Raw genomic sequence first — 24698 nt, 5'->3', positions numbered from 1 at the left:
ATTAATTGAAATTTTTCTGCTTTTATAAAGTATATAATAAAATGCAGCAATTTAGTGGTGTTGACTTGCCCGAGCGCGGTGAGAAACGTATAGTTCGCTGTGGCGCGCGATGTTCCAGCGTACTATCGGTAACTGTGCAGATCCAGTAACTATCATCCAGAGTTCACTACAATAGACATAGTTACGCGATCGAGGGCCGATGATAGTCGCGTTTCAAACAATCTTCAAATGAAAAGCGTCCCGGAGCAATGTTCGTCCCGGGTGAATCGAGTGTCGCGGCCAGTTACGAGATGTCTTTGTGCGAAGAACGAACTACTACGACAGAGCCGTGCACGTGAATGGAGGGATAGCAATTATGGGTTATTCAGGTCTCGCCACGGGATACCCAGGGTGCCGTCACCATGGAATTTTTCGTACGTACAGTACATACATATACCTGGCGCCTCTCCACGTCCCCTTTTTACGTCCTACGTATACACACGCGTGTGTATGGCGAACGTTGCTGCTGTCTAAAAAAAGAAGGAGAAAGATAGGCAAGGGAAACAGAGGGAACAAGCGAGAAAGAGAAAGAAGAAAAATGGAAGAGAGAAAGGGAGAAAAGCGTGAGGACGTCTCTGCAGGGATCCTCGCGCTCTGCCACTTATGGGAACGTGATACGAGCTTTTCGTTGGATGCTCTCTTGCGTTTTCGCATTGTTGCGCAACCACGTCGTCCTTCCTTCACGTTCCCTTTCCTCCTCTCTTTTTTCCTTTCTCTCCTTTCTTTCGTTTCCCTGTCTCCCTTCCCGCTGTACCTTGACGTGTCTCCGTGCCTCTTTGCCTTCGTCCACAAAGAGAATCGATGTCAATGCGAACGCGCCTTTGTACTCGCCGTTCCTTCTCCGCTTCCGGCTCGTCCCACGAGACATCGGAAATTCTTGTTTACGCCGTTGAAAACTGTCACCGTCTCTTTTTTTTTTCAGAGAGATTTCACTCACACGCTTACATCATTTGACGGTTCGACGTTGGATCGATCGTTACGATGATTATTTGTACATCTTGCGATTGAATTATATCGCTCGGTTACAAATATGTATATGTACGAGTAATTGGGTAATTATTTACATATCTGTAAATTGAATTCGAAAAGTCGCAGCTATCGTAGAATTTGGAAATGATCGAAACGAATCAGTTCGTGGGTTTTACTTGAAATATGTTTGGAAGATAACCTATAAATTGTTTATTCGATTCCGTAGAATAAAACTAGTTAGTAGTTTGGATCAGTGCAAGTAGATCATTAAATTATCTTATAACGATATAGTTTTGTAGAAGATGAAGAAAGATAGTAAGTGATTGTAGACAATGATCAAAAGATATGTGTGTATATGTATACTTATATGTATGTTTAACTTTAACACAAACGGAACGATATACTAAACATAAAAGGGAACGTTTAAAGATATATCGTTAATCTAGGATATTGATAATCCATCGCAACAAATCAAACAAAGTGCAACACTTGAAGATAATTATCCAAATATTTTGAGATAAAATGAGAATAAACGCGATATATATAGATATAAATATATAGATATAAAACCGCACGTGACACAGAAATCATTCTTAACGCGGACACATATATGAGCGCGGATATTTTTGAACAAGTTGTCATCGAGAAGATCGAACGGTTGATTTCACGGTTGCTTAAAGGGGGCGAGGAGAGCCGTAAGCATCTAGACGTCACATTATGATGTCAACGACTTCTTCCTGGACCACAAACCGCTTCGACCGTGTGTCCAGGATGAATGGTGACGCCACGGGTGGCACCCCGTCGGAGAGAACCGCATACAACCACTGGAAATGTGTCAATTTCGTCGAGATCATTCAAATCTAGATGAGAATCTTCAGTCTCACAATCAGTCAATGTTTATTCGTTCATCTAATAAAAATAATTTTTTAAGACAATTTTCTTATGTTAATATGTATGTATATATATATATATATGACTATTTATGAATTATTTCTAATATTTAAACTAAATTTTCAATTAAAGATCTTTGTGAAAAAAACAGCCCACAAGATAAAATGGTGAGTTCAATATTAACTATGTTTGATTTAATATAAAGAACAATTTATATTCAATGGATGAATATTAATACTGGAAGAAACAGAATTTATTTTTATTATTCGTTCAATTTTATTGTTATTGAATATGAAACGTCCTGTCAATCTATATTCATGCAGTATGTATAGCATTTTAAGTATACCAGTGTATTGCCGTGAAACTTTATCCAACTTCTGTTATTAAGTATTTTTTATTTTCCTTCATATGCTAGCGTTCATAAACATGCAACTGTCATAAATCGATTTTTCATCGTAACTGAATCGAACCTGTTCACGGCAAAGAAGTTGACATTAATAACTGTTTTCCATTTACGTAACACACAAATCGAAACGCAATATTTTACCGTCGCTGGTATCTATGTACACTCGTATGTGACGCGTTTCATCACGGAAATAATACTATATATTTCCAGAAAGAATGGAAAGCTTTGTCTGATTTATTTGATGCAATGCCACGGTTTACCTCGCAAATTTTAGCGCAGTTTGATGATTATCAACGAGTACATTTTTACGTTCTCTACATATTGACACGTTTCGTTAGTAAAGTAAAACGTGTGATTCTGTTTGTCTCTGTCGTGAAACGTTTGTCTCTGCAAGTGATACTGACATCAATACAATCTCGAATTCACGCCGCCAGCAAATTGAAATATAAATATTTACCGTAAATGAGATAAAAAAAAGGAATTAAATACGTTAATTGAGAACAAATGTTTCACTTTAATGAAAACAGAGTGTTTAAAACATTTTACATATAAAGACTACACAGCAAAAACAGAGTGAATCACATTTACATTTTTTAAATGACAAGAGCTTCAAAATTAGGTATATTATCAAATAATCTTATGTTAACAAAATTGTCCTTTTATTTGTATTTTGGGTTATACATGTATTTTTATATCTTGTTCAAAAACATTATTTTCTATAATATTGAACATTGAGACATTTAAATATTGAAGATATTAAAATATTTTGTCTTAATCTTTGAGTGAACCTGATAAGTTCCTTTCATTGTTAATTATTTAATATTAAAATATTTCTCCTTAATCACAAAATGACAACACTTATTAAGATGTACATATGTTTCTTTCTGTGGTCTTCATATCTGTCTTTCATAACCTCCTTTTTACGACACAAAAAAATACTCTTTAATGCATTTTGTTTTTTATATATACAGCTTACAAAAAATGTAATTATACATCTCAATAAACATAAAATCGTGAGAAATATTTCAAAGTCGTGTTTTGAAAATTTTTAGCTAGATGAATACTCAATTTTGAGAAAGATTATATGACGTGGAGGATAAAGGACATATTATTTTCTCAGACTGCGAGGACTTTTGTAATAACAAGGCTTCGTTTCCTAAAATAATGTCTGCCAGCCAGATTTTTCGGTATGTCTTGTTTCAAAAGTTTCGTTCGAACGAAACGAGGACGCGGTTTGTTTTGCACACACCGTTTTCTATCTTTTCTGATTGACGTGAGACATTTCTCAAGCTTCGCACGTGTTATCGTCGAGAACCCTTCTGCTCTTCTTTCGTCACTTCCATGGGTCTCGGCCTCTTTCGATGGTTATTACAAAAAAAATATCTAGTCACGGTGCCGTCGGAACTTCCTGGAAAAAGAATTCATTGACAAGTGACTTCCTTGACATGTGCCAGATCGAAAGGTTCCTTTTTATATTTCTAGTGTCCATGAATTTGTGAATCGTTCATCAATATCGTCATACGTTTGTTTTATTATTCTAATGCACTACTTTGATCATGTGCAGTAAAATACATATTTACATACATGTACCCTTTGTTACAGGAAATATTTGCACATACCCTTATTTTTCAATGCAAATGACTTTTGTAGTAATGACACAAAATTTAATATACATACTTTGGTTAAATTAATTAGTATGAAAGTTCATAAATACAATAGTGTACAAACATGTACTTTCTGTATCTACTGTATCATCTTATTTCCTTTATTACGTATAAACAGTAATAACCTTATTATTTAGAAGCAACCGTTTATACAAGTTATTAGCAGTAGAGAAAAATAGAAAAAGCATATGAGTTAACAAATTACTATTATAGTATTCATTCATTATAATATGATACATCCTATATCCCAATATAAGTTAAAAAGACATTTAACGTCATACAACGCAAAGAGCAATTGAATGAAAATAACGACAACAAAAAATAGCAGACAAATAAAAATAGTATCCAACATAAATATTCGTGTCATCCAATTTCCTGACATCAAATCAATATTCTGGCTGTAACAATAATTCATGAATCGATCTCATGGTCCGAAGTGGTCAGAAGGAAGAGGTTTTAACGTGATCGATTTCGAAATTGCAGCTATCGCGACGACGTCTTGCGTGAACTTCACCAAATACGGGTTACGATTTCTACCGAAACAAATTCCACGCGTTCTGTGTATCGTCGCGCGCGAGATATTCATAGAAGACAATTAAATACCTAGTCAATCGTAGAACTTAACGAGCATCGCGAAAGAAATATGTTCGTTTTGGGATGGATTCGTCCGATTTACTTGCGTGTCTCTTCGGCTGCATTCACATTGAATAAAGAAAGGTATAGCAGTCGGGGGTGTAATGAGGCTTATTTATTACCATAGGAGGTTCGACCAATAAGGAGACGGGATGGTGGTCGTAGCCATGCCCAGCAGCCAATGAGAAGAGAGATCGAGTAGCTGTCAGATGGGCCACGCCTCGGCCAATCGGCGCTTAGCTGCGCATGACAGAGTGTCTCAGTCTCGGAACACGCCGGAGCGGCAGTCCCTTCTGGTGCGTGCGTAGGAGAACGTCTCTCTTTCGCCCGGTCACGAGAGAGAGGGAGTGTGTAAATCTGACGTTTCGTTATCATTCTTCGAACAATCTCCGTCGCCACAAATCCTTGGTACCCTTTGCGGTGTCGCGCGTGTTTTTGGTACTGATTATACGATTGACGCGTCGCGTGTTGTCGAGTAAGGAGTGTTAGGTGTTAGGAGTGTAACATAAACAACACACAGTGCGTTTCACGAATCGTTCCAATCAAGTGCTACATCATCCATTGTGTCGCGTGTTTCTCGATAGTAGAATCAAGAGCTAGAATCGATGCGCAAAAGGGTTTTTTCCTACTCGAAGTTTTAAATAAAAAAGAAAAGAAGAATCGAAAACGAGACACATAGAGGAGGACAGAGAAAACGGACTATTTAACACGGTCCTAATAATAGCCAGTGCGCGTTCGTACGCGAGTATACTAAGCGCCTATAAATACACAGCTACCACGGGCCGCGGAAACACGAGCCCGTGGATTTCACGGTGCAACCTGCCACACGAGGAGATAGAAAAGACGCGAGTCCGAAGGGAAAAGAGGGAGAATAATCTTGAAGGAGGGCGCACCTGGCGCTCTAAAGAGAAACTTGCCATAATCGGATCTAGTCGGGGCCAGTAACGCAAGATAATCGTGCGTGGTACATGTAAGACGGAGGGAAACTATAGAGATAGAGACGACTATAAAGAAATACACGTTGGAATACGTTGTATATGTAACATATACGCGAAAGATAGAAAAAGAGAGAGATAAGTGAAGCAATCGGTTCACCTTATGCTCTCCGCTGTTTCCAGTACACCCAGCCTCTCAAAGCAGATTAGAGAATAACTAGAGTGAGATTTTATTATTCCACCTTGGTATATCCAACGAGTATATCCTTTCTTTTACTCTTGTAACACGAGAAACATCCCATGTTGGAATTCGTCGGCAGCTTCTCGTGCTTGCAGTAACTCTCTACCAAGCGGTAGCCTAAAAATATCTCCTTCCTGCATATTCTGACGCGTTTATACAGTCACAAGTGCGGCGCGTTCTTCTTTTGTATTATCATATGTACTCTCCACTCGATCAAAACTGAAAAGTATACTCGACCACTTTAAGTAGACGGACCGGTCATATATCGATAGAGGTATATCGAAAGAGACTTTTTATAACAATTGTTTTCGACTAATCGATACAATCAAAACAACGTGTTCGTTCGTTGAACCTAATATATTATCCTATAGTCTGCTTTCTCTTCGTTAAAAAACGCTTTAAATACATACACGCATTGGCTGCATGTCGGATCTAGATTAGAATTGTTAAATCAAAAAAACAATTTCTATAGCGTTACGTATAATAGAAACTAAAATACACGATTAAAAGATCGTGTTGATTGAAGTTTAATCGCAACACGGCGAAGATAAACTGGAAGAAAATGTCTCGAAGAAAATTGGATCTGAGGAAGGAGCATCGTGGATGACCATCGAAAGGTATGAAGATCGTGAACGAATTAATCACCGCCGGTGGCTGGTACGTAGCTGAATATCTGCCGTCGGAACGATTCTCGAAAGAATCAAATCTGGTCCGTCGGCTGAGCGATCGATGCGTTCCGCAATCATTATTGGTGATTAATCAATCGACTAATTGTTCGATTAATATCACTTGGTAGAAGGAATAGAAGAAAAAATCGAATAAAATAGTGAGTGAAACGAAGTGTACCGAAGAAAAGTGGTCCACGGTGGAGGGTGGAGGGAACGGAGTGCAAGGGGTCGCCGTGGGCCCCGGAGATGATGCGATGATGGCCTACGGAGGAACCACCGGAAACGGAGGTGCGATGGGACCTTCTTCTGGTGGTGCTGATGTTTTGGGCTCGACCGGTGATTACAGCCCTCAGGGGACACCGACGCCGCTTACGGGACACGCTGCTGGACCCGTCGAGGCGACCACTTATGGTCCTACCACAGGACCAGCCAGTTACAGCCCCCAAGATAGTCCTGCGAGTTCCGCCGGCGGCGGTAGCGGAAGCAATGGCCAACTTCCCAGCTTTGGATTTACTCAGGAACAAGTCGCCTGTGTTTGTGAGGTAAGTTTTCAGTTAAAAAATGTTTGATATAGTGTTTGAGTGTAGATTTGGAATTTGAGATTTGAATTTGCTTCGAATCGATGTGCGATCGATCGATGAAATAGATTCCGCGCGCGGTGTTGGACAACGAGTGTCCGACGGAAGGGTGCAAGGTGCAGTTTCCTTAATTACGTTTCATACTACATAAATTTCGTTTAAAATTGATGGCCCACAAAATATTTAAACGGAGAAAATATGTGTACTGACAGATAATAGTGAAATGTAATTTGTGATTTTGTTTCCTTTTTGTAATTAAGTATTAAACGAATTGAGGCGTTTCTAACTTTCTTTTAGACGATTGAACAAAAATCAAGGTACTTTAAATAATATGAATACTTTTGGAAGATTTATTTGTATATGCTATTCTTTAGATAACTTATGAAATTTTTGATTCTTTTCTTTTTGCTATTTTGTAAACTAAAATGTAAATTAGCAAGACGAAACTTGAATATTTTGAAAGTTTTTTAGACCTCCGCGGAGAAGATTAATCGTGCTGTTTTTCTTAGGTTTATATGGCTCAAAATGGGTGGTGTATTTCAGTAGTTATGTTAAACATTTGGTTTTAGTATTAAATATAATTTATAAATAAAGTATTTCCAAAAAAAGATGTCTGAAGAATCATAAATGCGAGGAAGTGAGGAAAACAGCAGAGAGTTAAAATTTCGTAGAATCCCTGGATATCTCATTTCGTTGTTTTAGAGTTAATCGTCCGTATAATTTATTTTATTTGTTCGTATGTATATAGCATTTAAAAATATGAATGTTATCTGTATATCCGAGAACAATAGAGAAGTAAAATTCGCAACGTTGATAAAATTACCCATAAAATAGCTGTTAACTCTTGGCTAGTGTAAAAACGCTTGTTCGTAAGATGCTTAACTGGATTCGTTGGTTTAATTTACGTACGTTGCGAATATGCGATGATGAAATTGTCCCTGAAATTTTCTATTTTCCCGGGCCATGTTCCACGAGCACAACATTGTACAGCACCGCGCGCCAAGATTCACTTGCATGTCACACACCTAATGGAGTTCATACGATTTTACTGCAACCATAAATTGTTTTGTGTGCGACGTTTACGCTCCTCTCGCATTGAACTGATCGAGCAGCCCACATGTGCGCGGCGGAATTTTACTTACGTGTTCCGAATATTTTATTCGGGGCACTGGTTCGAGATCGCCATTTTGTCTAAATTGGAACAAACGAAAATTAAAGATGGAGGAAGATATATATCGAAAAAAGTTTATTTAACATTCGCACGACTATGAATGTTTGTACTTCTTTACAGAAATTAATTGAAAATTGATTGACCAGAAATAATCTTTCCTAATTTCAATTTTTAAGATAATATTTATGATATTTTTTTAAACATTTCGTTGATTTTGAATATTTATACAAATTTATCTTTTTATGAAGATGGTTAAAAAGGTAGAACCTAGAAAAAATATTGATTTACTTAGTATCTAATATATTCATTTGTCAATGTATAACATTCGATTAATTATACACAAGTGCTAAGAAAAAATTTTGAAAAACACGGAATTTATCGGAATACTTATCCAATAATAAAAAAAAATTCTTATTCAACAATACATACATTAAAATCAGTACTGACATCAGAAGTTATAGGTACCTATAAAGAAAATGAAAGAGCGAAGGTTCATAAATATTGTTTTTTAATAAAAATTGAAATATCCAGACATACAAATTATAATAATTATATGTTTGCTGAAAAGCAATATTCGGAAGTACTATAAAAATAGAGCATGTGAAGAAATATTCAAAATTACTATAAAACATACAAAATCTTCAGTGGCAGTCGTAATTATTTGGCAGTGGGCGTGCGAGCGTTAATTGTGTTAATTGTATTAAAGTATTTACTTGTATTACAAAATTATGTAAATTACATGAACCACTAGTAAATTAGGGCGCACATTATAGTATGTAGAAGGAATGTGCGAGGAACGTTGATAATGTATTTACACTTTTCCCATCAGTGCGTTACGTATACGGCTAGACGTTTAACTCCTTGCCCACGTCACATGGATATTCCGTTTAATTTATGACTACGTTTTGCGTTTTCGATAAACGACCCCGCTGTTCGCTCGGAATGGAATCGTTTAACGGGTAATTACGCCCGCGTCATAATAGAGAGGCTTAGAGAGTCTAGTGCATTTACGATCGTGCCTCACAATAATTCAAACTTATCGTTTCGGTTAAAAGCATTCCGTATCTTAAACATTTACCACGATCAAACGATTTATCTTTATTTAAAATTTGAGATTTTTAATTTGAAATTTTTAATGTTAAAATTTGGAAATTACTAATACTCGACTATGGATGTTTATACAATACATTTATCCAATTGATATTTACGGATGTTTATTCAAATTTAATATCTAAACGTTTATGAAACATAAATGTACTTTTTAATATCTAAATATCACAACCAGTACTATACTTCAGATAATATTTATATTTCTGTACATGTATATCTTACATATTTTGTATATTCAAATTCTTCCCTCTACCCCAAAAAATATAAACATCAGCAGTCCAGTAATAATACATGACATCTGGTGAGATGTTGCTTCACCGGTCACCATGGTTACGTGTGTAATTTGCGATAACTCCGTGAGACGTGGGCGCTAGTTGTCTTGTATCATTCGAAATAACCGGCGTGAATCGACTTGTTCGAGAAAGAACGATCTATCGATATTTAGCGGTTCGCCGGGTGGTGCCGGTCGTTTCTTTGCGCTACCGTGTGTGTATATCGCGTGCTTCAAGTTCTCGCGCGCGCGAAGACAAATCGATCCTCGAGTCTCGCGGTGGAAATACGCGATGAAACGAGACAGAACGAAATCGTTTAACCGTTTAGTTCACCCCGGCATGTCGGTTTGATTTGTCGTCGGCCAATCGAAAATCGTTCTTACACCGTCGTTAAAGTCTGATCGCAGATCTCTCTGTCGGCCATTTCTCTTGGGCTTTCGTCGCGGCTCGTTTCTCATTATATGGCTGGATTTCTCTTACACATTTCGTGATTAATCGTTCGTCAGAAGCGTTGCGCTTGGAAACTAGGTGGCACCCGGCGACGCGAATGAAGAAGTAACCATGGCAGGTGCACGAGACTCGTACCACCGTCGCATTTAATGGACGCTCGTTTTTGGTAATTTGCCTGTAATGAGCAATCGAGTATCGATTCCGTCACAGCGTGTTATCTTTTTCCCCTCCTTTTTAATTTAATGCTCATGTGTAATGAGAATTTTACGGTGTTCTCTTCTTTTTTTATTTTGTTCTTTACACGTTACGAGTCTTGGCATCGGAGGATAGCTCGTGAAAAGGGCATATCAATAGCGATGTGCTTTCAAACATTTCGATCGCTTTGAATATTTATACGTTGCGAAAAATTCGAATCACTTTAAACGCGACTCGATACTTGAAATTTTTGAAAGATTTAGTACATTCTGATCGAGTTGTTAAAATTTTGGTAAGTCTTGAAAATTTTAGTAGATTTCTTGTATATCCGATATAAAGAGTCTAAGATATAGGAAATATTCTTTCTATAATGATCATGAAATCTATCAGGACTTTCAGGGTTTATCGAAGCATTAACAACTCAAGAATTTTAAGAATTTTAAGCATCGAATTACGTTCAAATTATTTCGAATTTCCTTGAATCGATTTGAAATTGAAACTCGAACGCCACCGTTACGTATCAATGAATTTATCAAAGTGTGATCTTCCTCGATAAATGAACAGCATGCCATCCCCAGATCTTTATCTACGGTTGTATTTATGGAAAAGAGAAAAAGATGAAACTACCCTTTTCGCGAAAAGAAATAGATACGAGACGAAATAATAACGATTGAGAAACATACAAGATACACTAGAATAAGAGGAGATCGGGATGAGTTCTGCCGACTAACAGTGTGCCCCCCCTGTCTATCGTCTTCAAGGCGATGGTGTCGTCTGTCCAGGTTCTCCAACAAGCAGGCTCCGTGGAGAGGCTCGGCAGGTTTCTATGGTCCCTGCCGGCGTGCACTAGGTTGCATCGCCATGAGAGCGTGCTGAAAGCCAAGGCAATTGTCGCTTTCCATCGGGGCCACTTCAAGGAGTTGTACAGGATCCTTGAGAGTCATACGTTCAGTCCGCACAATCATCAAAAACTGCAAGCTCTCTGGCTCAAGGCTCATTACATAGAGGCCGAGAGACTGAGAGGAAGGCCTCTTGGTGCAGTCGGTTAGTATAAGATTTTCTTCAAATTAATTTAAATATGCGTCGTCTAATCTGAAATATGATATGAATAATATGAAAGATACACGGGTACTATGCGCTATCTTTCAAAGTAGAAGGTTACTCGTTTGTCTAAAATTAATTGATGACTCAAGGCACTGAAGCATAATATGTTGTTTATTTATTCTGTAACTATAGCTCCTGGTTTCCAGTTCAATTGCATTGTAGTTACCTAAATTAAAGCGCGAGGTTATCCTCTCGTTCAAAGTGAATTGATCTTTAAGATTATATAAACACTAACTTATATGCTGTTTATTTGCTTATTAGCTTTCGGGTTTTTAGTTTAACTCACTGAGGGCCGACGTTGAATTAACGCAACATTTCATTTGCAGTATTTTTTTTCAATCATCTTACATTATCAAATCCATCTTTTAACATTGTAACTATATAAAGGAATTCCAAGAATTCGCGTAATACCCTTTTTGTCACTATTTCGTTCAGTTAGATTCTACAATTGTATAATATTTGAAGATATTGGGATATTTTTAACATTATGATAATAAACCATTGCTCGGTCCTTAATGGATCAATCGCATTGTAGTCATCTGTAATCTATATCTACTAATATGTTTCTTGTATTGATTGTCCATTCTATTAATAAACATATCCTTGAGTATTAATAGCATTTCATAACTTTAGAAAATATATTTCTAGGTACTTTGCAATTGAATACAAAATTCTATGCTGTTATTTTATCTAACAAAATATAGTAACATTAATTCAATGTAATATAGGAACCTTGAGTATTCAACTGATATTTAGATAAAATATATCTAACATTGAGTTCATTTTGTCACAGTTACCTAAGAGCTAAAACATATGACATTTCTTAAACTGTTTTGGCGGCCATATTGGTCACGTGACAGCTCAGCAGTCTAACGTATAGAATACGAAATCTAACTTCTTCAGTGCCTTTTTTACACAGTTTCGACACGTAAAACATAACTTATTTTTATCTTCTATAGTTGAATGTATGTTTTAGTATATCATTGCGAAGGAATGTTTTCGAATGTTTCTCGTTCGTTGTTGCTCTCGATGTTTCGTGATCTCACTTAAGCATCGATGATACGAGTGAGTTTAAAAATACGAATCAACCGCGTAACAACGCAGGATTTAATTTATTGGCGATTATAATAGCGCCGGAAAGGAAACATCTCGCGAAGGAACAAGCCTCGCGCCGCAATTTCGCGCCTGAGGCCTGCAAGCTTTATTTCTGTCGCGCATTGTAAACAGGGATGAAGGCGAGTTTAACGAGCTGACATTCTAATTAGATCTTTCTATTTACTTTTGTGAACCAATATGTGTCATCTGATCCCTTTTCCCCTCTCCTCTTTTCTCTCTGTATGTCTGCTAAAACCAGAGAGCAAAAAGAGAAATTTTACTCCACCTCCGTGTGACACGAAGCTGTAAAGATTTCCGGCTGCTTTGTTAGAATATTTCGCCATATTTCTACGGCATCATTGCTAGCCATGTTTTTTTTAGCGTACTTAGGTTAGGTCCTTATGGCTGGACCGAAAATTTTTTAAAGCCGGTCACCAATGGTAGTTTCCTTCTTCCTTTTTATATAAATTTGCTTTAATTATTAAATGATTTAATTTGTTTACAGTGATGTGAATAATATCCGCTCTGATGCATTTGTTCGATTTTTAAAATTTTAGCTAGTATTGAATATTTGCGGGATTGGTAAGGATAATTGGCTTTATACCCAATGCAAAAATAAACAATTGTGTAAACAATTAATAAAAAAAATTTTCAAGTACCGCTATTGGAATATAAAACGAAAAGTCTATCTAACTGAAAACTTTTGCACACGACTGTAAATTCATTATATCGTTAACGAAACGCCAGAAAGGTATTTTTAAAAAATCTTGGAAATATAAGCTTTTGTTTATGTGTTTCGTTCTCGTGGTCCCTGTATCGATGGCAATTGATAGCCGAAAGAGAATGCAAAACAATGCACGATATTTGTAGATCAAACGACGGAAATAAAATCGAACCACGCCATGCGTGCATCACAGTTGCGTCGTTTTAAAAATATCCTCTCGTAATTCAGAGGTTTACCGTTATTCGTATATATCGTGTAACCCTCGTGGGGGATTTGTTTCGTTGTAATTAATGATAGCTGCGTGTAATCTTGCTTATGAACAAGAAAAATCCATAAAAGTCCTAAAAGTAGTGATATTTAAAAAAAGATTACAATAGTTGCTTATTACTAGAATTTAGATATAACGAAGATTGTAGAGGTTATCCCTAGTAGTAGTGAAGTTAATATAAATGCAATGTAAATTTATTTGAAATATTTTATTTACGAAATTGACCAAAAGTGTTTGAATTACAGGAAAATATCGCGTTCGTCGCAAATTCCCACTGCCACGTACAATTTGGGATGGCGAGGAGACGTCTTACTGCTTCAAGGAGAAATCCAGGAGCGTCCTGAGGGATTGGTACGCCACCAATCCCTATCCCTCACCTCGCGAGAAACGAGAATTGGCAGAGAGTACGGGCCTCACCACTACGCAAGTCAGCAACTGGTTCAAGAACCGAAGACAAAGGGATCGTGCAGCTGAACACAGGTATTTATCTCTTTCCTTAAGATTTCTAACATTAATCCTATCTTAATAACATTATGCTTTGTGTTAAAAAGCGCTAGGTGATACTCACAAGTATCTCTGAATCAAATATTTTTATCGTCTTCTACTTCGAATAGTCTTTTCCGCATAGTAACCTTTGAGAGGTCAAAACCATTTAGAACGTTGACATTTTATACACCGTCATCGTCTTTGTTCCTGCTAAAACATCCGATACCTTATTCATCTTACCCGGCCGAGTAAACAGATAATGCTAGTAATAAACCGTTGAAATGTATCATCAGTCAGGCGGGAAATTTGAAAGCTCTTACTCATGCAACGGTGTGTTACTTACAGTTATTAAGACGCTTTATAAACAGACAAATTTACGCGTACACATGATGAACGTGTAAATTAGCTCATGAATAAGGGGTTTCCATCTCGGACATTTCGAAGAGGAAGTTACATAACCTCCTTCTAATAACCAAATATCGGGATACGCCAGACACGTCTGCTTGTTTTGAAGCGGAGGAAAGAGAGGAAGGAAACACACGAGGAATGCCGGTGGTGATATAATTGTTGCCATAATAATATCTCGGTCTGGATATATGTACATATTTTCCTATATATCTTTTCTTGGATGGCCTTGTTGGAAGAAGTTAATCGACAGTGGCCGAGCTGATATCCGTGGAATCCGTGGAGGGCGCAAGCGTAGGAGTTTCATGTTGTTTGGAAGGTCGTTGCTCTACATCCGATTTTAGAAACGACCGAGCAAACTCGAAGACGGCCTCATAACTACGTAACGTTAGTAGCGATACTAGCGATGCATTTCTCTCTCGTCTTGTGATCCGCTTTTTGTTTGTCGTATCTTAACTTCTCCCAGTACCTTTATAATTTACACTGTAAGAACACGTTGTCTGGTTATCGATAAAATAAGGGTTCTTACGTGTACGCTTTTCTTTTTCCGTTGTTACTTCTAGATTGTCCTCGAATTTAATTATATGGACGTTAACTTTTCCGTTCTGTTCACGCTGGAGCTCTGTAATTTTCGATCCGAAACGAACACCTCGTTCAAGGTGTAACATGATCTGTCGAACCGCTTAATCGTAAGATCCTCATTACCGCCATTTTGCTTCTTAACCGGAAAGAGTTAAAATTCTCCACTACTCGGAACAATTTAAGTACCGTTATAATACGCTCCCTTGAAACCGCGTGGCAATATATGTTCAATTTTTATGTCCTCCTCTTGTATCATAATTTTCTATTTCCGTGATATTTTAACTGATAACAAGAACCTTCTCATGTTCTTCATCTTCTTCGCTGAAAAGAAGCTTCAACTTACAATTAGATGCATGCAATCAACCAACTTGATAACCGAGAGAAATAAACACAGAATAGGTGAATATATTAAAGTAAAGAATCTTCGACTTCCGTTCGAACCAAAGTTCTTAACTTGTGGACCACGAAATATTTTCTAGAGGATTGCCGTGGTCATTTTTAGTTGAAGAATTTTAGCACCAATTAAATATTAGATTAGAACTAAATTTTGCAGATTTCATTGAAATTGTTCTTTTATATAAGGGATACGTATAATATAAATTATATAGGGGTATATATGTACCACATGTAATAAGAGAAGAAAGTCACAATTTATTTGGTTATCACAGGAAAGTCGTACGACTTAAAAAAAGGTTAGAAAACTTTGATATAAGAAATTCATGATGGTCAACGAATAGACTGAGACGCAATCGAGTAGACGTGGTCGGATGCAACAAATACACAAAAGAAAGAAAACCAGTCGTTGTTCCCTTGATTTTGGTGAGTCCATCGATGCGAATCATGGCCAGGATAGACAGCGTTCCTCCTCGCCGAGAATTTCGCGAGGGAGGAAGTGGGAAGCACCACCGTGGCGAGGCCCAGTCCAGTACACAGCCGTGTCACGCCACGGGGAACGTATCGAATTTCTTATGGCTTCTGTGTATTCCCATGAACGGAGACAGAAGGTCAGAGCGAAACAGAAAGGTAGACAGAGAGACGTCAGAGGGGAAGAAAGAGAGAGATATAGAGGCGCGGTGGTGGATCCTATAGTCCTATCCGATGGCTTTGGGGGTATCGTGGATACGCATGGCATCATTCGCGGCATATTAATTACAGGAAATCCTACAAAGCATCCATATCACCCTCCCATGCTTTCCCTATACGTAATTCGTTGTACACCCCATCGATGGAATATCGAGTTGGCACTGAACGATTTTGAGATCATCGTTGCACTTTCACTTCTTTTTATTAGGAAAAATATACATTATATCTTTCATGAGAATATTCTTCCTTTTCGTTGGTGGAAGATCGGTGGATTGTATTTCAATGTCGTTGTTTTTTTTTCTTTTTTTTTAAGATCATTGCCCGTTCTTTTACTTTTTCTCGTTGCGTATTTGTATAAACGAGGCGATTAAATACACTAACGATGAGCTCGAGGCATTGAGTATCTTTGACAGAGGTTGGGTCATTTGAATTTAGACGAAACAATTCCATGACGGAATACGATTTTTGTCTTTTGACTCATAGTCCGTCATCTTGGTTCGTTGTGCAGGGTAGCCAACTTTATCTTGCAAAGAGACTAGGAGGCAGCGCGAAACGTAAACAAGCGGCACGGATTGCACCGCTTAGACAAGCAATTCTTATCGCCACGCACCGTTAACCGCCTCTTTTTTTTTCTTTTTTCCTCTCCTTCCCTTTTTACTCTTCGTCGCGCAGTTTCAGTGGGAGCACACGTGAGTCATTAATTCCCCGAAATGTTCTAGCTCCGCTCTTGTATTTTCGTTTCGGTCGAATTTATCGTCGAGTCTCAATCACCAAGGTTGCATCCCAATTACCCAGTAGTGTAACGTGAAACTAAAGACGAGCTCAATGAATACTTATATATCGTAAGAGTTTTTCAAATGAAAAGTCTATCCACTATTAAGTGAATTTTGCTGAAACTGACAAATAATCTCGAGTGTGATTGTCTGGTTATTCGTAGATGAAAATTTAAGCCCTTTAGGTGTCGTATCTCGATAGCGATCCATCGAGATAGGTTATAATGCGATACATCAAAATTTTACCTCCAAATAAGATTTGTCGCGAACGTGAATTATCGTAGGAAGAGAAAGGATAATTCAATTGAGCACGGTCTTCTTCGTCTACGTTGTCTAAACCAGAGAGAGTACTTTATTAATTGAGCCATCCAAGTAATCAGATGAATCTTCTCTTCCCGGCTCTGTATCTAAAGACACAGCCGCCTGTTAACTCTTAGAACTTAAAACTTAGAACACATCGACTCAGATTTTATTAACAGACTGGCGACCGATAAGGAAGATTTCCCCATTTCGTTTAGCAACACGTTGCATATTTTGAATGAAAGAATATAATATCGATAATAACTAGACCGTAGATTTTTACTTAAATGTTTCTTGTATTCCTAATACAAATATTAATTTACATAAGCAGTCTAATAATAACAATACACAGTCGAAAATAAGATATGACACTAATAGGTATAGTGATTTTACGAAATTTAAAAAGGATACAAAACGTATTGGAAGATGAGGCCTCGACCAACATGCAAAGAACAAAATTGACACGAAGATACGATCTCCGTTCTAACGAAGCTGACCAAGAGTCATCGTTATTTTTTTCTTTCTCTTCCTTTACTTTTGATTTCTTTTTTTTTTTTTAATTTTTGCTTCGACATTTACTGTCGATCAGCAAAAAAACGTCATGCTAAACGTTGTCTGTGACCGGTGTCCGGTAACCGAACGTGCGCACGGAACACAAAGGGACGATAAGAGAAAAAGATGCTGATCGCGAGATTTCGGACGGCGCCGTCTGCTCGTTATCTGCACCTCTTTTGTTCCACGCAATTCCATCCGCGCTCTCGAATATCTTCCTCTTTGGCGACACGCGTGGCGGCTGCCAAGAGTTACCGGAATATTCTCTAGCCGTGTGTTGACTCTATCGGAGATTGAAATATTACCAGATTCTTTTACGATAGTAACAATTTTAGCCAGAGGAAATAATTGAGGGCGAAAGTTTCTGGATATATAATATTGTAATTCGAGTTATACTACGAAAGTATCTTTTAAGTCTCGATTATTCCGCTATAGTACGTCGTATATTTTTGATAGAAAAATTGTTTCGAAATTAGCTACGTGTAGAAATTAACTTTGGCTTTATCGAAGTATCTCTAAAAGTATACATGGTTCTAATTCAATAATATGTACAAATTCAATGATATTGAATTTTTATAAGTATTCTGTACTGTTTTAAGGAATAATTCTCTTCTTCTCAATTATTCTGTTATCACGTTGCGCGTACAATCTTCGTGTTAGTGAGCACTTCAGTTTATTCAATATGAACTGACTTGCATCAACAAACTGAAATACCATGAGATTCATAAGTGAACGGAGATTTAAATTGCCAATACCCCCGTGAATTAACGCCCGGAAAATAACCGGAATTTATGGAAAAATTTACAGACAGAATGAAGTTGTCGAAGGTTATTGCCTTGCGAACTGCAAGTTTCGAGTCACGCGAGCCTTTTGAATAAATCGTCTGTTCTTCGTTTGTGCATTATGTGTATGGATCACGTGTAAACGAGCTGGTTAAATCGTTCGATAAGAGCTCCCAGGGGAGAGGAGGGTATACACCGTATGCATTCCGGAGTTTGACGTTTTTTGCCCGACGCCGACGCCCACGAGACGCCCCAGTCTCGTGGGGCCCGTGATACCGCTAACGTTTCCGCCCCTGCGCGCGTCATCCAACTTTAATTTACATCAGCTCGTCGAGGCCCCGGATCGTTTGTCGAAGAACTCGGACAAAATTTGTCTCGCTCGAATTTTCCATAATTATTCGCTTTTCGCGGTCTTGTTTTTTTATTATTTATTTGTTCTTTTGTAGCCAGATTTCTGTATGGAAAAATACATTTTTATAGAGAAATTATTCGTTTCTCGTATTCTTTTCTCTTGTTTGTTAACTTTTTTCTGGTGAATAATATTTACGGCGATATACATTCGTATAGAAATTATTCTTATTTATTAATTTTGACGTATGTACTACTTATGAATTCTTTGTGAAATTATGGAAAAGTTGGAAAATTTTTGCCACGAAATATGGAACGTGAAAATTCGATTTGAAAGAGTAGAAGCTGATGGAATTCTGCTTTGCTCGGTTTCTCGATAATTATTTATCTGTCACCATCTTAATTTCTTACTTATTTATTCTTCTCCAGTGAGATATTTTTATGGAGAGATACGCTTATACGAACAAATTTGGAAACTATTCGCTTTTTAAATTCTTTTCTATTATTCATAAACTTTTTTCTAACGGAACCTTTTTATACAAAGGTACAAGTATATAGAGAAATTGGAAATTAGTCTTATTTACTAATTGTTTGATGGAAACAAGCTAATCGATTAATCAATTTCGGACAAAACTTGTTCGCTTTGTAATAAATTTCCACAGGGACTGAGCCATAAATTTCTATTTGATTATTTGTTTATAACATTTCTTGGAACGACGTAAACGCAACTTGTCTGCCGAAAAAACTGAACTTTTCTTCCAAACGATAAAACATTACAATTGTAGCGGCACGCAATTTTGTCAAAGCAAAATTTCAACCGGCAGAGACTCACATTTGTGGCGGATCGGTATCAATAGGACGCCGACAGGTCGAGCCGCGGGTACCAACCGCCAACACTAGAGGGCTACGACGACAACGAGTCTGTCTGTCTAACTCGCTAGCGGTCGAATATACGAGCGATTGATACAAATACCGCACCTAGCGAGACTCCCTCTACGTCTAAGGCAGGGACTACCGGGGATAGTCTTACTGACGAGTCCTCCGGTAGTCCCGGGACGAAACGCAAAACTCTCTTTTCATCCGCCACATTATAATTACTTCACATAGTAATTTATGGGAGACGAACTTATTATATTATTAATTATTGACAAAATAAAATAACAAATATGTATGGATTGGCAACTAAGTGATTGAGGATTTTGTCATTAGATGGTATTGACAAAATCCGCAATCACTTAGCTGCTAACCCAATACATATTTGTTATTTTATTTTGTCAATAATTTCATAATTATTTTGTCATTAGATGGTATTGACAAAATTCGCAATCATTTAGTTGCCAATCCAATATTAATTGTTATAGACGAAGAACAATAGTCATAATCGCCTTCTCTTAACGATGATTATAATAATAACCAATTTTATTTTTAAATATACACTTTGTCTAGAACGATTCTAAAGGCGAGAAACTCTAAGATAAAATTCTAGATTCCAATATTCGCTTTTGCCTCACTCGGTGTATCATAATCATTAACTTTTTGCATCCCGGGCGTGTCGTCATCGAGCCGTCGATCGTTGTTCCTGGAATTTCGAAGTTCTGACAAACTATGCCCCGCTGTCTTCGGGAATATTCAACGGCTGCAGGGGTTACAATTAGCGACAGTCTACCGAATTGTCAAGGCTGTCAACAGCGGTCGATAATAACCGCGCTTCTTCTTGTGGCCACCGTTGGCAGTTTCAAGTTCAAGCTACAAGACACAGTTTCAAGTTCAAGCTACAAGACACAGTTTCAAGTTCGAGGTACAAGACACAGTTTCACTGTGCGCGTGTTGAAAAATCGAAATTTTCCAATGAGATGAAGAGCACGCAGCTGTAGAAAAATCGGCGGACTTATATGTGATCTAATACCAGCGGTCAAAGAATAAATCGGAAGAAATCGAAACCAGCTGGCTGCTTTTTTTTAATTTATTCATATTTACAGTCAATTCTCTTATTGAGAATTTTCAGTAATTTTGAGCTGGCTGCTGAAGTGAGCAAAACTCTCATAGAAAGAAGACTAAAAAAAAAGAAACACCCCACTGACCTCACTAAAGTAATAAAATAGTCAAACGCGAAGATGGTATCCTGCTGGGTGTACCCATCCACATGTTATTTAGCAATTAAGTTACAAAAATGTGTAACTTACAAATGTCCAGCTAGACAAATTGTAAAGTATAAATTAAATAATAATAATAAAAAAAAATATGTGATCTCACCGTGAAATCCAGAAGCTTCGGTCATTTAAAGATTCACCGTACTCGTCTCTAATCCGAGATTATGCCGAATCTTTCACGCTCCTAGCTTTTGGAAGTAATCCTTTTTTTCTTTTTTTTTTTTAATTTGTTGTTTCTTACATTTGAGTCTCTGGTTTCGATATTTTGTAAATCGAAGAGTTCTCGTAGGAAACGCCGTGAGTGGCAAGAAACAAGTTTGTCAGGAGCAAAAAGAAAACTTATGCGTTAATGTAGTGGAAACTGTTGGAAAAGAAAGGCATATCTGTAGAAAACGCTGTGAGCGCGAAGAAACAGATTTTTCGCGAGGAACAGAAAAACGATGTATTGAATGTAGTGGAAATTCGTGAACAGGAAAAGCGTATCTGTAGGAAAACCTGTATATATAGTACACCTCTTAGTTGTAAAGAAAACTCCATGTTCCATTCAGATGGCATAGACAAAAGTCAACAAACAATTGACTAATAATTTATTGCTACTTTTATCTGCTTTTCTATAAAGGCGACGTTGTGACATTATATTCTAGTCATTACTATTAATGATATGAAATTATATAATATAATATAATTATATAATGATATGAAATGATATAAAATTGAGCTTCAATTTTATGCCACGGTATCCTCATTGGCACGTAGAACATTTTTCAATAAAAAATCGAAATCCTGCAATTTTGCCATTTACAGTGTCTTCTACAAGTACTCTTTGATTTTGATCTCGCGTTAGAATGAGCTTACAGTTACAGAATTTCGTGTAGTCTCTCGTCCGATCTTCTGGTTTTAAACTTTCATCTATTTCGACGTAGCACTGGCGCCTGCGACGCTACGATCCAAACACTCTTTGAATCTTCGATTCAACGTTTCAAACTCTAAATCGATAATAATCAAATTTGAATTATTGCAGTACGTTGGTTATATGTTCCTAATAACACACTTGTTACGATTCATCTTCCTAGTATTCTTGCCTCTGTGAAATTAAAAAGAAAATAGACTCTGAAATTGTGAAACTTAGTTCACCTTGTGGTTTTCTCTCTCTCTCTCTCTGTCTCTCTCGTTACTAAACTTGACGCCATAAATCGTTACGAGCCACTCTTGAAATATCCGTGTGTCTCTTCCTGGACATAAAACTCTGCCGTTGAGAGATCCAGCGCCTGGTGTCTCTTCGTTGCATTGTACCCTGGCACTCTTCGCCACGAGCGGATGAAAATAAACTTCACTCTCTGCCGCACGTGCCACGACAATGTTTTTCTTTGTTTTTTTTTTCCTTGCGAACGCTGTTCTGTGCTACGCACGTCACTTAACCTGTTAACTACCTGAAAGGACGAGCAAGATTTATATCTAATAGCTGTAAGATAATTCATCTATACCTCTGTATCACGCCATGTGATGTAATGCTTTATTAATACGAGGCTGGCTTGTATATATAAATTTTATTTGTTTGTTATTATATTGGCTATCAGCGGAGTGTATTTAGGCTAATTATTAAACCACAGAGTCTCCAGTTACGTCGGCTCAATTTTAGTTGCTTTTCTCGTACGTAATTCTGGTTATCGTTACATCTGGCAAGTGATAGTTTAATTACGCGATTATAATTGCAATACAACTTTTTTTTATATTTATTTATTTAAATTTTACAATTTGTCCAGTAGGACATTTGGTAAAATATCATAGCTTAGTGGTATAATAATATAACATGTGGGTGGCTAACCCCAGCGGGGTACCATCTTCGTGTTTGTCAGGTCATATCCTTTGTGAATACAACTGACTTTGTGTAAGTACAGAAAGCACAAACTAGAACAAATTTTTTTTTTTAATTTAAAATTTCACATTCACAATTTGTCCAATTTGGACGTTTGGTAGAATTAACTAGAACGAATGAATTCGCATTTCTCAATTCTCTGTCGCTGCTCAGAAATTCAATTGTGATTCGTTAAGAATAACAAATGTAATAAGTAAATGTAATAAATGATTGTGATTTGTTAAATAAGTAATGTATCAGTATAAACGTATAAGTAACATATATTTCAGATAGAAATTCTTAGGAATATAGTTAAATATATCATTTCTAGAAATATAATCGTTTTTATTTTCATTTACGCGTTGTTCTTGTTGTTCTTATTTTCACGACGTTTCATTGTGTGTTCACCTGTTCGAAAGGAGGTGCGGTATCATACCACGTAACTAGATATATGATATTTTTACTATTCTGTAACGTTCTTATGTGATTCGTGAAATTAAACGAAATTACCAGCAAAGCTATTTAAATATTTTTGTGCACATTTCTTCCACGTTAACGTAACCTGCCTCAATCTGCACCCTGCTAACACGTAACAAGGGGGCTCAGTTTCAACTGTGTAGCGCGGAGAATGCTTTCGATTTAGAAACCAGTCAGTTAACAGGTTAAAGCGGTGGTGGTTATTATACCCTGGCCCTGACTAATATCATCATCCTGTCGATGGAAGAGAGCTGTTTCTCTTTCAGACGCCTTCTAATCTTCGAAAATGCCGAGCAACATAACTCGTTCGCCTGGTCGAAAGGTTAAGAACAACATTTCGCCGCCGAAAATAAATAAAGCCGGAAGAGGCAGACGTGGTCCCTACGTGCCGTGCAGACGTTTTGCCTCTTCCGTTTGGCTCTTTGGCTCGTTTTCCTTACCGCCAACAAGTATCGATGAATAAATAGAGGAACCAGCGAAACCATTCGCTCTGAGATTCACCGAAGATAAAATGCTTTATGATAGCATTTCGCACCATTACTCGGATAATTATATTTAAATTTCCCGGCTTATGTATCCGCGTTCTTGCCCAAATTACTACGAAAAGATGTTTTAGAAAACATCGATCCATGATCCGAAAAACGAGCCAGATAAATCGAAATAAAAGGGAAACATATCGCACGTTATCTTGGAAATGGAGAAACAATCTCTGGTTTGTTTCTCGTCGAATTTATTCCAAGATCTATGTCGAGTTTCCTATTCTTTACATTCTTCGGACGAACTTTTTAAGCTTGTTGTTCGATCTTGATATGTACACGTTGAAAACTCAATTTAACCAGTTAGCTGTTTTCCGACGAGTATACTCGTCATGAAGAAATGGCAATATTTTGTGTTGCGACCAGCCCTGTCGATAATAAAGTTCAAAAATAAGACGGTCGTTTCGTTACAACTTGATTATACAGGGTGGTTGGTAACTGGTGGTACAAGCGGAAAGGGGGCGATTCTACGCGAAAAAAGAAGTCGAAAATATGGAATAAAAATTTTTCGTTCGAGGCTTTGTTTTCGAGAAAATCGACTTTGAATTCTCGCTCGGTACGCGTGCAGTTATAACGGATCACTTTGTAGATTGTTGTCTCGATGGAAAAATTTAAATAAAAAGAAAACAAAATTTTTTCTTCTGATATTTTTTCTAAATAAGTTAAAGTTAAAAAGTTAATTCTGATATTTTAGTCTAATTGAACTATAGTTTGATATTAGTCGAGACTTCGTTTCGTATACAGGGTGGTTGGTAACTGGTGGTACAAGCGGAAAGGGGGTGATTCTTCGCGAAAAAAGAAGTCGAAAATATAGAATAAACATTTTTCGTTCGAGGCTTTGTTTTCGAGAAAATCGACTTTGAATTTTCGTTCGGTACGCGTGCACTTTATCGCGTCTCGTTATAACGGATCTCACTGTAGATCGTTGTCTCGATGGAAAAATTAAAAAAAATTTT

The 24698-nt window shown here is 37.3% G+C and overlaps 1 protein-coding gene across 3 annotated transcripts in view; it reads left to right on the top strand.

Moving 5' to 3' along the window:
• Positions 1 to 4903: 4903 nt before the first annotated feature.
• The window catches only part of so (SIX homeobox 1 protein sine oculis), a 59800-nt gene continuing 40005 nt past the window's right edge, over positions 4904 to 24698 (top strand). For 2 of the 3 annotated variants that reach the window (XM_033339070.2, XM_033339068.2), the window contains exons 1-3: positions 4904 to 6988; positions 10984 to 11266; positions 13659 to 13893. In XM_033339070.2, coding sequence (XP_033194961.2) covers positions 6701 to 6988; positions 10984 to 11266; positions 13659 to 13893 — 806 coding nt within the window. In that variant the 5' untranslated portion in view covers positions 4904 to 6700. The remainder of the gene's footprint in view (positions 6989 to 10983; positions 11267 to 13658; positions 13894 to 24698) is intronic. The other variant, XM_033339069.2, reaches the window with a different exon arrangement.

Source organism: Bombus vancouverensis, chromosome 14 (assembly GCF_051014615.1).
Source record: "Bombus vancouverensis nearcticus chromosome 14, iyBomVanc1_principal, whole genome shotgun sequence".
In the NCBI taxonomy this organism is placed as follows: Eukaryota; Metazoa; Arthropoda; class Insecta; order Hymenoptera; family Apidae; genus Bombus; species Bombus vancouverensis.
This window is presented reverse-complemented; position numbering and strand designations above follow the sequence as displayed.